The sequence below is a fragment of the Rhipicephalus sanguineus genome, chromosome 3, assembly GCF_013339695.2.
Source record: "Rhipicephalus sanguineus isolate Rsan-2018 chromosome 3, BIME_Rsan_1.4, whole genome shotgun sequence".
Taxonomy (NCBI): Eukaryota; Metazoa; Arthropoda; class Arachnida; order Ixodida; family Ixodidae; genus Rhipicephalus; species Rhipicephalus sanguineus.
The window spans coordinates 64,118,506-64,133,714 of record NC_051178.1 but is presented as its reverse complement, the minus strand read 5'-3'; the positions used below and the strand labels follow the sequence as shown (position 1 = coordinate 64,133,714).

At 44.6% G+C, this 15,209-nt stretch overlaps 1 protein-coding gene across 1 annotated transcript in view; it reads left to right on the top strand.

Annotated features, from left to right (window-relative positions):
• LOC125756130 (beta-hexosaminidase subunit alpha-like) overlaps window positions 1-15,209 on the top strand; it is a 174,402-nt gene that overhangs the window by 132,149 nt on the left and 27,044 nt on the right. Inside the window, exons 5-7 of the mRNA XM_037653974.2 lie at window positions 1,988-2,192; window positions 4,908-4,994; window positions 12,756-12,828. Of these exons, the coding sequence (XP_037509902.2) occupies window positions 1,988-2,192; window positions 4,908-4,994; window positions 12,756-12,828 (365 nt within the window). The remainder of the gene's footprint in view (window positions 1-1,987; window positions 2,193-4,907; window positions 4,995-12,755; window positions 12,829-15,209) is intronic.

The following is a 15,209-nucleotide window of genomic DNA, read 5'->3' as shown; positions in this document are numbered from 1 at the left end:
TCTCTTTATGTCACATTATGTCACTCAATTTACATTATATGGGGCAACGTTTTGGGAAACGTAGGGTTACTCACCCATACGGTAGCCAGGCCTTTGCCCACTCGTCATGATTCACTTTGTGGAGATGCGCGCTTTTTTTTCTTCCTCCTTCACAGCTGCGCCGCAAATATTTCGTTATGCGAAAAGCCCATCACCCAGACCAGGACAATGTCGTCTGCTATTACCTGCTCCGCATGCCCTACAAGGTGGTGTAGACGCTGCCCTTACGCCACACTGCAGCTGCGAAATGAGTCCTCAATCACGGGGATCTTGGAATGCCTTGCGAGCCACGAGACCCGCTAAAACACGTGCCGAGCGTGCGCAGCGTGCGCACAAAGCAACGGGATTTCAAGGCGGCGTGAAGGGGACAGCGGAGAGGTGACCAGTCGCGTTACGAGTTTTCTCTCCACATTAATCGGCAGCGCCCGGAACCGCAGCGTCCTCCTCGGCGCGGGTCTCCCCTATAACCTATTTAAATGGCTGATTGAGCGAGTTGCCTTGTCCTTGTCTTTGATATGCGCTTGTCATTGTCTTCCAAAGTCCATGTAGAAGTTACGTTCTCGTATTTCAAGTATTTCAAGTCCCCTCTAACGTCCCATCTTTGTGAAGCGTGACCACCTGACATTTTCTTTATAACTTGATGGCAGCGTTTAAAAAAGAGAAAAGGATGACGATAACGGTCATCAAACGAAGCGGGTGGTATCCGGTTCCATGGAACAGCCTAGTAGAAGACAGCTGCACAGTACTGCTCATCGCGCGCACACGCGTATTCTCGTTCATTTTGCCGCTACGCTCCGTTATACGGCGCTTATCGTCTCGGCGGTCGACGATCGCGCGTTCAGGTGAAAAAATTGGGCGGCTGTACACAACTCTGAAATATCCTGCTGTGTGAGATGGCAGTGAATGTAAACAAACAAACAAACAAACAAACAAACAAACAAACAAACAAACAAACAAACAAACAAACAAACATACAAACAAACAAACAAACAAGCAAACAAACAAACAAACAAACAAACAAGCAAACAAACAAACAAATAATTAAATAAATAAATAGAAGATAATGCAGTTTGCGTTTCTTCTGTAACATAAACAACTGCATGTGGTTTTGTCACATATGCTGCACAGAAGTTTTGCCCAGTCTTCGCTGTGTAGTAAAGGTAACGTCTGGCGTAGGGCGGACATCTGCAAGCTTTTAGGCTTTTCCCGTCCGGCGCCCGTCCTTTGTACATCTCTTCTTTGTCCATGTTTTTTTACCGCAGCCATGCATTATGTTCTAAGTACACATCAACTAGCCCGAACGAAAGCATTAGGCTGTTGTATGTATAAACGGCTCATTCTGCTGTTGCCAGTGTAGTAGATGATAATACAAAAGCTAGATTAACATAAATATAGAAGGAGATCGATGAATACTTCCACTGTATGCAGAGGGAAATGCCCGTAGAAGCCAACATACTACTCGGTACGCTAAGTTTGGTATTTCGAAAACTGAAATTCTTGCGGCAGAAACTTAATTTAGAGATCATGGTAGTGTTCTTCATGCGCGCAAGCGAGTTTCCAATTTTAACATCACCACATAGGAATCACTCAGTTGTTGAAATTGGTTGTTAGTAACAGGTAATGAATCTCGTCTAACATTTAGGATTTTCTTTTATGTTGTAAATTTCTCTGAAGTAGAATAGCGCTTAACCAAAACGTGATGAGCTGGGCTGGTTGGTACATGTTGACTACTGAAAAACTGGCTGAAACAGAAATGAATAGGCCAACAGTACGAGGATGAATTAGCGTCCAGTCTTTCTCGTGTTAAACGGTGCTGTATACACCAAGAATGAGTCAGTAGGTTGCACTGTATTTTTGAAGCCGAATATTTATAACTCATTTAAGCATCAAGATGTAGATACTTACAGAAAATATGCGCGGAACAATCAAGATTTGCCTCTCAATACAGGACACACCCGGTCATGGGGCGAGGCCTTTCCTAATCTCCTGACTACTTGCTACAAGGGGACGGAGCCCAGCGGCCAACTTGGACCGATAGACCCCAGCACGAATGCGACTTTCGATTTCCTCAAGGCGCTTTTCTCTGAGGTGGCAGACGTGTTTCCCGAACAGTACGTTCACTTGGGAGGAGACGAAGTCGGCTTCGACTGCTGGTACGTGCGGAATGATTGAAGTCGTGGGGAAATCTATTATTTGTGTTGTGCGTGCGACTTGTTTATCAAACGTCTGAGAAGGACAAATTGCTCTGCAAACCATATGGCGCCAAGTAGCGAAGACGTGAATACCCTGCATTTCTTTACGTAATTTCCGCGCTGTTTATTTTCTGAGTCTTCTGAAATAACTACGATGTTTTCCTGCACCCTCATTGCAAGATCAAGCGCAGATAGTTGCTGGCACGGGAAGAAAACCGACACAGGGTAGGGTTGCGTTTATGATGAAGGTTGTGGTACGGCTGGCTCCTGAGGACACTCGTGGTAGCTGGTACTGCTGGTACAAATATATCATACGAAAAACAAAAAAGAATGGATTGGATACTGGCGATCTCATATAAATGATTAATTTACTGAGTTCCTAAATTGTTATAAATCATCCCGTATATCATTCTGATACAGATCTCTCACTGTTGTGTAGGTAATCCTTGCTCAACCGTAATCAGCGCTACTTTGCGAAAATTACTAGAGGGAGCACTGACAGTAGTATCTACGTGAGGAGGAAATATGGGAGTAAAGTCGATGTGGAAGAGCAGAAGCAATATTATCTTGAAATCGGTCGCTTGGGCTTCACACAAATTTTTTAATTAGATAGATAGATAGATAGATAGATAGATAGATAGATAGATAGATAGATAGATAGATAGATAGATAGATAGATAGATAGATAGATAGATAGATAGATAGATAGATAGATAGATAGATAGATAGATAGACAGACAGACAGACAGACAGACAGACAGACAGACAGACAGACAGATATTCGACCACAGAGCTACGCCAATGCTTCAAACTGCTTCGGAAAAAGACCTTGTACGGGCATCGCGTCAGGGCAACGTCAGTCGTGGTTGCCGGAATGCGCCAACGAACGCTGCTTGCACATCGTTTCGATAAGAGCGACCTCTGGGCTGCAACATGAGTGCCGACGTTACGTCGGACCGTAAGCTACACGTTACACACCAGTGTAGTCGGCGTGCCTGGCAAGCCCACGATACACACCCAAATAAGGTCTTGTGGCGTAAAACGTCAACAATTACTATTATATAAACACAAATTATCAGATTACACAAATATGTCCATCCACCTTGCAATGCTTGGCCCAAAGGAAAAAGGAAAAAAGTGTGGCATAGGCTGTTAGTCGCTTACTGCTTCGCATGACGTCGATTCCCACAATGCGCAGGATCTGCCGGAATCTTTTTTTGCGGATGCAAGTGGACGCTTTAGATGCTTATGATGGTGCCACAACATAATGCCAAGTTCTGCTAATTAAGGAAGGTCGACTTGCATTACTACATAAAGAAATTACTTGAATGTTAAACGTCATCAATCTAAAAAAAATGGCCGCGTATCTGCGTGCTCCGCTGCAAATGCCGTGTAAAGACGATAGGGGAGGCGCTGCGTCTACGCTGCGTGAGATATGGGCGCCATCTGGCAATACATCGGGAAACATGAGCTTGTGCAGAGGGTTTCCTTCCTCCGTGGCAGAGGGCGTTCGTCGGTTCGCATAGGCTCGCATAGCATGGAATTTTCAGCGCAGCCGCAGCGGCAGTTTAAAGGGGCCATGAACCACTTTTCCAAGTAATGATCTAATGACCTCAGTATCGGAGTTTACTGCCTCCCGAATCGATTGCCGCAAAAATTTCTCCAATCCGTCAAGAATGAGCGGAGTTACGGGGGTTTAGCGCACGCTCTCTGCGCTTTCTCTCTTTTCTCGTGCCGACGAGCGCACTGGAAGTTACATAGGGAGGGATGGCACGGGGGAAAGAAGTTACGTCAGCGCGCGTCATGAAACGCGATCGATCTCCCGCTGTGATTCACGTGCGCGCGTGCGGCTACCATGTACTGAGGAGTGCGGCGCCGGCAAGTGGCGGCACCCCGTGGCAAGAAGCGCATCTAATCCGAACGCCGCTCTCGACTTACGTCCGCTATTGGCCAATAAGCATGCTATGTCTCTTGCGACGTAAACTGGCCGATCCGCGACGTCAACGTGCAGACGCCCCGCCCACCGACGAGAGTGAGAACCGGCCTCTGTTTTAAAAGAGGGTGCCTGGGGAAACAGCAACTTTGCGCTCCGCTTGTGGCCTTTACGCGGCGCACACGACTGTAATAATTGGCAGAGCCGTGTCAGCTTTCCACAGGGTGTGTTTTTTCAACAAGCCCAAGGGGGTGCTTCATTACCCCTTTAAGAAACTAGGGTCTTTAGAATTATGTATCTATGTATTTTCTATTAAAGGAACACACCACCTAATACTTACCTAGTGATCTTGTGCCCCAGATATGCGTAATATCTACTTTTTGATCGACAACAGCCGTACCAGTTCAAGATGGGTGGGCGGTAAGCAAGTGGTTCAACTTTGGCCGAGTGGCTGAATCGGGTGACAGACAGACAGACAGACAGACAGACAGACAGACAGACAGACAGACAGACAGACAGACAGACAGACAGACAGACAGACAGACAGACAGACAGACCAAAATTTCTGCGTTTAAGTTCCCCAAGAAAGACTATCGTCTTTAAAAATCATTTCGTAGAAATACATACTGAGTTGCCCGTTTTTTATTATTTAGGAGCAATGACAAATAGCGGCCGCTCATTCAGAAGGTACAGAACTTTGTGCGATTTAATTGTCATGTCCCATGAAAAATCTGTTTTTACAGGAAATCTAACCCTAACATCACGGATTTCATGACCAAGATTGGTATTACCGGTGACTACCAGAAGCTCGAGGAGTTTTACATAAAAAGGTGAGCACGTGTTGATTCGTTTTGAATTATGAGTTCCTGTAATGCTGGAAAACTGTGTACAGCCGCCCAAAACTAGCGTGCACGAGCGGAGACTTTTTCTGTGCGTAGTGCCGCATACAGAGCCAAGTTGCAAACAAGGAACGGTGAACACACGCCCACAAAGCGCACTCTATCGGTCCCATAAACCACTACGCAATTACTTCTTCAGGATGTCACCCCATAGTGCGCATTGCAGGCGAACTCGGTTTTCGGCTTATTCGTGGGCGAGGGGTGCGTGGCGTATCTTTAAGCTCTATTTCCGCGATTGCTTGCTGCAACGCTCAGCTTCGGAACATAAAATACGAGCAAAACAATTCGCCTACTCACGCTGCCTGTTCTTCTGAAGTGCACGCTATGGGGTGACCTACTCGAAAAGGAACAGTCTAGCAGTCCATGGGCCCAGCTGAGCTGAACGGTTTTTCAGAAAACTTGGAGGTGGACTTTTGTATTGCTTCAGAGGTTGCATATACGCATTTACTGCGTCACGTCCTTCTACGACGCAATGAACGTTAGCTAATGCTGCAAACAGCCGACATTAACAAGCTCCGGAATTTACAATCTCACCATTAGAGTTGTGTGGTTGTAGAACGAACGTTGGAATCTACGGCATTAATATACAAAATTGGAATGATGGAAAGATGCCTAATGAGCTTCCGAGAATACGGGCTAGGTGACCTAGAATTGTTCGCGTCAAATAAAATGCTTAAAGGCCTGTCCTCTTCTTTTAGAGGTTCCTCCGGCGAATGAAGTGGCTTTTACATAACAGAACAAGGTAACTTAGTTGAATTAGAATAGAAAATTGAGCTAGTTGGTAGGGATTCATATTTATGACTGTGCAGCGCTCACAAAAACGGCAAAGGAGCGAAAAAGTGCACACGACAGCACATGTCGTGCGCACTTCTTCCGTCCTTTGTCGTTGTTTCGTGAGCTCTGCACAATCCTAAGTATGACTCGGTTGTACTGCAATTCATTACATAGCAAGGCAATGTAATTATATAGACATCACTGAATAAACACTATTAGCTTAGTGACGTCCCTAATCATAATTGATTGCGCGTGATCGATTTTATGTAACTGATTACGTCTTTTATGGGGACGACTTATGTAGACTGTAGCCGACACAGCCAACAGCAAGTGTCATTGAAGTCAAACCATGCCGTTTAGAATAATATACCTATGTGAGCTTATTTTACGTTATCATAGTTGCATAGTAATGGCAACATACATATTATTGTTTAACTGATGTTTAACTACTTACTACGATGAGAAAAGTGGCTGGCTCTTAGGATATTCACAGATCATGTGACACACATCACAAAGATAGCGTGTTTCTTGCTCGGGTAAGGGACACGCTGACTCTTGGTGTTCCGAAGAATGGCCTGCCCACTGAACGTAATTGGATATAAAAAAATAATTTCACAAAAAAATCGGCATATCCCACGTATGGTGGCAATCGATGTTATGCGAAGCATGCGACGGGAAGATGACTGTGGAATACACGCACGTTTCATTAACTGGTGTGCATGTGTGGAAGGGATTCTTGGCAGTTCTTGAACAAGGTCGTTGTCACCGTGATCAGTGAGCACGATCAGCTGGACAGGACTTGTTATCGATCCGTTCTTAATCGTGGCGACGAGGGGTCTGTGTGTAGTGAAGTATGAGGCTGTTGGAAATCGTGGATGTCTATTACGAAGAAAAGACCTAAAATGCCTCCAGTCCTGGACGTGGGAACGAGGTCTTGTGATGTTTTGGTCACTTCGGAAACCTATTTCATGTAATATAAGAACCAGGCGTTGTTGGCAGGGTTGCCAATGGTGGCTACTTTTCGCCAAATTGGCGAATTTGAGAGGCCCGTGGCGACCTGAAATTATGAATGGCGACATGGCGAATTTTTGGCGATTTTCAGCTTAGGTCTTCATTGAGTTATGCATCCTAAGCTCAGTGCCTTCTCAACGAATGAGCGGCACTATTCTCTGTATTTTTCTGGGTTTTGAGGTGCACATTGCGCGCCGTTCTGTATGTCCGTCCTGTAACTCGTGTGTATCTCCTCAATTCATCTAGATGCTTCTAACTCAATTCATCTAGATTCATCTAGATGCTTCAGAGCTCTGCTAAAGTTTCGCTTCTGAAGGGGCTAGATGACGGGTTGGTCGTGTGTTCCGGCCATTCGTTCCGCCAAAGCTCCAACTATTCTGAATAGCTTGGCGACCTATTCAGCGCTGCGGTATCCCCTAATCGAGCTCGTACAGCGAAGATGGGCGGATACGCGGGTGTTCGTGCAATAAAAAATTATTTATTCAGCATTTTCTACTGTTCTCGGTGAGCGTGTGCAATGAAAACAATTGCTATATAACATTTTACAATGTCTACCTGTTCAATTATAACGCACTGGATTGACGTGGGTAGATATAAGTGATTATATATGAAAGGGACAGTGGCGTCCGGTATCATTAGTTCACACTGAAAGGTATAAGACTCACTAATGAACGATACCTGTAAGAATTCTGTCTTACTACTTTGAATACACCTGTTAATCCTTGAGGGGATGTAAAGCTTTCTACAAACAACGCCTTCGCGGCTTTCGCCCAAGGTTTACCACACTTTTACCTTTGAAACGAGCGGACAGGGATGGAAGGATATCATGAGCGTTTTATCCTTTCATATTTGCGCCTCCGCGCACATCTTGCGGCTAGTCGGAGAACCAGGTGCACCAAGCACTCCCATGGTGAAGGGGCGATGCGCCTGGTATTGAGAAATATCAAGATACTTTAAGGGCTTTGAATGGCACTGTATTCTACGGGGCTATTCATCAGCGAAAATTCCTATTACTAGGATATGCCGCACACATCTAGAATGGCGACTTTTTTGGCGAAATTTCTAAAAAAATGGCGACTTTTGGCGACTTTCTGCTCGTTTTTTGGCGACATTTACTCGAACGTCAGTGGCAACCCTGGTTGTTGGGTGTTGATGAATCAATATTGAAATCATCGGAAATGATGAGTGGCTTGATCCTCTCTGGTGAGGTATAGGCCGTCGAGGTTGGTAGCCCTGGAAAGTGCGACGTAGACCAACTTAAGCGAATGGCGCTTATCGTATTCGTAGAATATCTGGGCGTATGTGGCCCCTTGTGCGTTATGTATACAATGAAATCTCGGTGATACGAATCTCACGGGACCACCAAAAATATTCGTATCATCCGAAATTCGTATAACCAGAAAGCATGGAAAATTAGCATGCGACATAATAAATCTAGCGTACACTTTCATTTATTGTTTGTCGGGGCTGCGGCAACGAAAGGAAGAATCCTGAATGATTGTCAGTTTAGTTTTTAGATGTCGGAAATCATACCAGCACTCGTAAATATACGGCCCGTACGCGCGCATTTATTTATTAACTAGGTGCGTTGTGATTCGCGACACTCGGAGGCCGTGACGCGTCTCTGAAGGTTTATTCTGACCGTAAGAAAAGTGTTTTTCTTACACAGTGATTCTGGCGATTTGGCGGTGTGGCGCGCATGCCTACGCTTGCTTTTCCGCGTTCGCACGTACGTGCTTGGCGCGTCTTCCACGACAGCGCGGACAGCAGCTCTTCGAACCTGGGTGGTAGCGAACGTTCGTATCGAACGTCGCCGGGTGAAAATCGGTGCGCAACAACCGTACTCCATTACATTGAGGCCAATGGGCCTTGGCCGGGACCAATGAAAAATACGTATCACCCCGAAATTCGTATGAGCTGTGATCGTATCACCGAGGTTTCACTGTAGTAATTGCCTTTGCTTGCGTGAGGGGAAACTGTGTCCCCTTACACGAGGTATTTTGTCTGGCGTATATCGTGGCTGTAGTTCGCAGTCCCATGGGCACCCATTTCAATTGTATTGATGGGTGTACGGCAGTCATGTGTTTCGTCCTTGTTGGGACGACAATGCCTACCATGGACATCGGAAATTCAAGGCACATTCGCATGAGGTTGCCGTGTTCGTCACGCTCAATGTACCGGAAGGTGCCCATGTTTCCATTAACGAGACCATCGCTTACGTCGATGTTGGCCGTGATTACGTAGGTCTTGCCGACGCCCAGACAAGCAGAGGGCGGCAGGCCACTTATGCGGCTTGCGTTAATCTCGGCCAGGGCTGGGCAAAGATACTTTGAAATTGTATCGCGATACGATACAACATACTCAGACAAGAAGTATTGGAAATACAGATACAAGATACTGCAGCAATAATTGTATCCGATACGATACTTGGCAATTGTATCTTAAGATACTTCGATACATTCTCTAATTTGTTATTATAGATCCATATAACGTAGCAGCGAACGCCTATGCGCGTAAATGTCTTCTTGAAAATTTCCTAACTGTGACCTATTTTGTTTTACTTTAATGAAATGTCTGTTAGTATCTCAAAAGTATCGCCCTTCTTGCTCAAAGTAAATTAGTTTCCTTCCAAAACAACTTATTGGGGTTTGTTTTAGCTTCTTCACAGGACAACTCTTTATACACTTCACTGACAGCGGTTCTTGCTTGTCATTTTTGTAATTAATGGGAGTCGCTGCTCAGCTTGCCGACCAGCTAGCGGGTTGCCATATCATCACAATAACTTCTATCAGAAGCCTTCGCATGACGGCGCAAATACCGGCGTGGACTTTTACCTTCTCCGTAAAAGACAGTTTGCACAATACCGTATATCCGGACAGGTGTACAGCAGCAACAACGCTGGTAGCGACTTTATTTTTATTGGAGGGGGGGGGGGGTGACGTATGGTGTATACTAGGGGTTTGAGACCTTTCGTTAGCGGCCCCGCCCGCACGCATGACCATCTTCGTCCCATTTGTTTTTGTTTTCTTGATAAATATGCTCGTGAGCTACACAGACATGACAGGTCTCAGGCATTCCTTTCGTGAGGAACATGTGGTCACCATGTGCTGAAACATAACCGTGGAACAGAAACTCTATATTTCAGAATCCGCGTCCAGAATTCACTCCTTGTGTACATCGGTATCGATGTTTCTCGAATCCTGACTCCAAATCCCCTTCAGAAGTTACCTATATATAGACATGGGAAAGGCTTCCTTTCGAATGGCAACGTCATTTCGTTCAATCTCTCTCCCACCATCTTCACTGTGCCGGCGCTTGGAACTAAATTTTGTGACTGTGGCCCGCTGGCTATAAGCTGAGTTTGAGACCCCTGGTGTATACGTAGATGACTTAAAACAGCAATGAATTTTCATATTCTACTTATCTGCTGGCGTAAAGGATTCTTTGTTGAAATACTCACTAACGTGCAATCTTTTAGCAATTTTTCTTCAACGAGAAAGCATGTGCAACACAGAAACGTCCCTAGAAGTATTGTACAGTTGCACAAAGCGTCGGAGGGCACCGCCGTTATTCGCGCTATTGCCGCTTATAGCTCCCATCAGGTGGCGATTAGTAATACGAAAAATGTTTAAAAAGGCCTAAAACAGGAAAACTAATATAAGTAAAATAGCGAGGTGGCTCTGTATCAAACATTCACATTGAATGAGTACAGAAACACAATACAGACGGTGCCCTTAATAGCTATGAGCATGAAGTATCGTCAACTTACCTATTAAGCAAAACAAACTGCTAGCCGGCCTAGTTGGAACGAATTCATTGTGGTACTTGCGCGAACACAAACGGGGACGAAGAAAGGAGAAACACGGACAAGCGCAATCTAACAAGTGATTTATTTTTGAAAGAAACGTTTGCTTAAAAGCCCAACGTGATCTGTCCGTGTGTCTCCTTTCTTCGTTAAGACCTATTAAGACAATAGAAAATTCAGTGCCTATATGAAAAATTGCCTGAAACGGATCGTTGGGACGCTCATGAGTAAAACGGAGCATTCAGTAAAACAACGTTTCTCGAATCCCCTTCGTAGCATCTTTAAGATGGCTCCTAATGATTTCGATTATTATAAAGGAAACTCAATTTCGCTATTTTCTTAAGCGGTAAGCAGAATGCTTTGTACGGCAAATCAAGGGACGCCTACATAATTATATATTTGTTTTCAAAATCGCCTTGGCAACGTGTAAATGGATAAACAGTAGTAGAAATATAAAGCAGACAGTTGGAAGAATAAAGCACAGATCTTATTTAGGGAATGCGTTACAAAAGACATACTGCAGTGACCAGACCGGGAGAACAGTACAGAGACCTATATAATGTATGGGAGGCAAAATGACAGCAAAAAAGCACTTGTGCTAATAATCAAATTATGATTTCATAAATTATTTGAATAAATGTAGCAGGAAGTGAAAAATATGGTACGCCAAGATAATTTCTGTTGGGTAAATGCTTGCTCTATTAGATCTAGCATCAGCACCAGTGGTGCTAAAGTTGTTAGAATCTTATTTGCATATAAGTTCATTCCTTGCATGCAAGTCAAGCTTTACATCCACGAGATCCTTCAAATCGCTGATGTGTAAAATCCACGCGACGCAAAGCAACCCCATTCTTGTACGCATCACATTTCGTTACGGAGCAAGACGCAAGAGAATCTTCAATAACGACACTGTAGCAACATCAGAATTCGCGCGATAGACGCTGCACGTGGTGGAGTACGCGGCGCAGGACAGTGGCTAAGAGCAAGTGTCGCGGCATTGGTGCAACTAAAAAGAAAAGAAATCGACAAAACAAAAGGTACGTTATTCTAATTTCTAGTTAGGATGAGAAGTCTGGGCTGAAGGTACAAATAATTATTCCACTCGTTCTTTTTTATGTTTGCTTGTCTTTTGCGTTAACTCAGTAGTTATAACTTTAAATCTTCATATCTACAATTCTTGGCCAATCTCCCAGTGTGGGTATGAGCCATGTGTAGAGGCACATCATCATCATCATCATCATCAAAAGGTACGTGGGCTGGGCGTAGACGTCCGCGCGCTTGTGTTCCTCATCTTCTGCCCTCACTGGAGGACTCTGGCGGAAAAATAAAATTGCGTCACTGCAGCCCTTAGACTTGTTCACATGGCTTATTGGCACCAGAACCAGCTTGAAAAGCGGAGCTTGGCCAGTGATTATTGTTTCGCAAGGTTGTGTTGCGATAGAAGTATCTTGTATCTTAAGATACACGATACATTATCGAATGTATCGGAAATACAGATACAGATACTCGTCTTTCGAGACGTATCGCGATACAGATACAAGATACCCATAGAGTATCTAAGATAGTATCTTAGATACATGTATCTTCGATACTGCCCAGCACTGATCTCGGCCACCTTGGCCAGGGCATCCCTGTGCGCCTGCTCGTTCTTGTAGCCAGTTATGTTATCGCTTGCGGGATAACACAAAACGGCGTCCGCAGCGTTGCGGCAATGTGTGTTATAGCGGCCGACGTCCGCATTATGGCGTTAGTCGTCAGGAAACTTAGCGGCGGCTTCTTCGCTTGTCAAAAAGCTGCTCTCTATCAATGTGATGTCATCCTCGGTTATCACGAGGCCAACGCCCGGCCACGTAAGAAATGAAGCGTAGACTGCGTCACTCTGGCGGACCACATGGACGAATAGACGGTAGTCAAACATCTGCCAGGGGTGTCCTGTCTTCAGCTTTCTCACTTGCCTTGAGTTTCAATGTGCATGTTCGCTGTTAATGTGTTCATTGTGATCGTGAAACACGGCCGCAATTATTCGGGTGCCTCTCAACAAGCGGGTGACCGGAAAAGCGGTAATTTATTCATCACGTGCCTGCTCGCGATTGCGCTTTCAGGTTGCTGGAAATTGTGCAAGGGGTACAGAAGAGCTACATGGTGTGGCAGGAGGTATTTGACAACAAAGTTGAGGTAAGTGGCATCATCCCGCTGCATGTTTTATTACGCTGTGCAACATTATATTTGTAGCAATTAATGAGGTAGAAAAAGACTGCTTTCACATTCCTTCATTATACTCTGGCGATTCTTATTAAAATATTGGAGTGCACATTGTGTGTAGGCTCGCAGTAAACATGAGCTGTCTTTCTTATGCGGTCTTACGGCACTGGTCAATTGCTCTACTGCTACTACGCATGACCAACAATAACCTTGATGTATACGATATTTATGATTCAAAGTCCAAATGTGGCGATATATACGCCAAGCCAGAATTCAGTTGTGAAAATGGAGTGATGAATTCCCACATTCCAGATGTTAATGTGACTTAAATGATACAGTCCTAGATGTACGCGATACGGTACCACATGACAGTGCTCCCAAAGAAGGCAAAACGTCCACTTGATGCGCTATGCTGATATATACGCTACGCACAGTCTTAATTATCACATTTCAGAAAACCTTAGCACACTCACGCCATCACATAATAGACGAGTATAAAGGTTAGCGTCAGTTCTGAGTGAACCTTGAAAGATCAATTTAGAAAAAAAAAACAATTAGATAGCGTGGCGGTAAATACACTTTAATTCATAAAATTTTAACGCAACGACTTCTCATGCATTTAACCTCAAAGATTACTGAAAGGTCTATGTGTTTCATCGAGAACTTCGAGAACTCCCTTTTCAAATCTTGTGTCATTGCGAGAATTGGTTCCATGTGACCGTGGCTTGCTAAGTCACTGACTACATGCGTAAATTGCAACATGTACTGTACACCAATTTATAGAAAAGCGAAGTGACCAAACGTTGCTGAATTACTCTCTTGTTCACCTTGGTTACCTGGGCCGATATTGTCTGCTACTGAAAGTGACGGGGTTCAAGAAAAATACCTGTGCTACATGCAACGGGTCATTTTGAAAGTGGTCGTTCACACTCAGCAAACACAATAAGGAGCGAGAGAAAGCCGGGATCGTAAGGAAAGCTGATGAGAACACACGCACGTAAAAGTGCATAATATAGTGGGCTACGAAGAAATTTACGAGAACGGATATCTGGGCGAGTTCGTAAGAATTCATCAGTTCTAACTTACTTCTCTCGAATCCCGCCAATCTTTCATCATTGGTCGCAATCTGCATTTCCCGTGCAAGAACGCCATCTTGGTATGCGAAGGCATGGCTATGTCTGCCGGAAGTTCAAGTTAGCGCTCGTCTCGTGTTTATGCTGCTTTCTTGTGTCCCCGTAATTTTTGCGCTACCTGCTCTATGATGAATTCTTACAAACTCGCCTAGATTTCCGTTCTCGTAAGCTTAATTTCTAGTACACAGGGCTCTTTCTTATGTTCTAACTTACTTCTCACGAATCCCGCCAATCTTTCATCATTGATCGCAATCTACATTTGCCGCGCAAGAACGACATCTTGGTATGCGAAGGCATGGCTATGTCTGCCGGAAGTTCAAGTTAGCGCTCGTCTCGTGTTTATGTTGCTTTCTTGTGTCCCCGTAATTTTTGCGCTACCTGCCCTATGATGAATTCTTACAAACTCGCCTAGATTTCCGTTCTCGTAAGCTTAATTTCTAGTACACAGGGCTCTTTCTTATGTTCTAACTTACTTCTCTCGAATCCCGCCAATCTTTCATCATTGATCGCAATCTACATTTGCCGCGCAAGAACGACATCTTGGTATGCGAAGGCATGGCTATGTCTGCCTGAAGTTCAAGTTAGCGCTCGTCTCGTGTTTATGTTGCTTTCTTGTGTCCCCGTAATTTTTGCGCTACCTGCTCTATGATGAAGAAATTTAACCAACCAGCGCACTACGATAAAGCACTTAGATTTCATCGACGAACCGCACAGCTGCTCTCATAATACGCACATATATGATCTTACAGAAGCTCCCACTTGCCTCGAAGGACACTTTCATGTCATTTTAAACTACACCTTATGCGATGGTTATTCTAAGGTTTCATTAGATTTACCGGGATTGAGAAATGGCACGCGCCCTCCTTTTATATGAAGGTTCTTTTAGTACATTCAGTTCATAGTTTGGGCTAGAAATCTGAATCTTTCTAGATATGTCTACGAGAATGCTCATAAATGGAGGGTGGAATTTAAAAGCATTAGGTTGCAGCTTGTGGAAAGCTTATTACTAAGAAATTGACGTAAGTCGACCCTCTTCTGCGCAAACGGCATTTGCACCGTAAAGTCCCAGCCATGATCACTATTATTATTTTTTGCTACAATTAGCTTTTTTTGACAGCTTTCCCCGTCTGTTGGCGGCGTAGTGCAAGTCACGTGTCCTTGCACTGTGGCGAGAGTGCGACTCGGTAGGAAGGGGAAGGGCTGCGCCGCGCCAAGATGGGC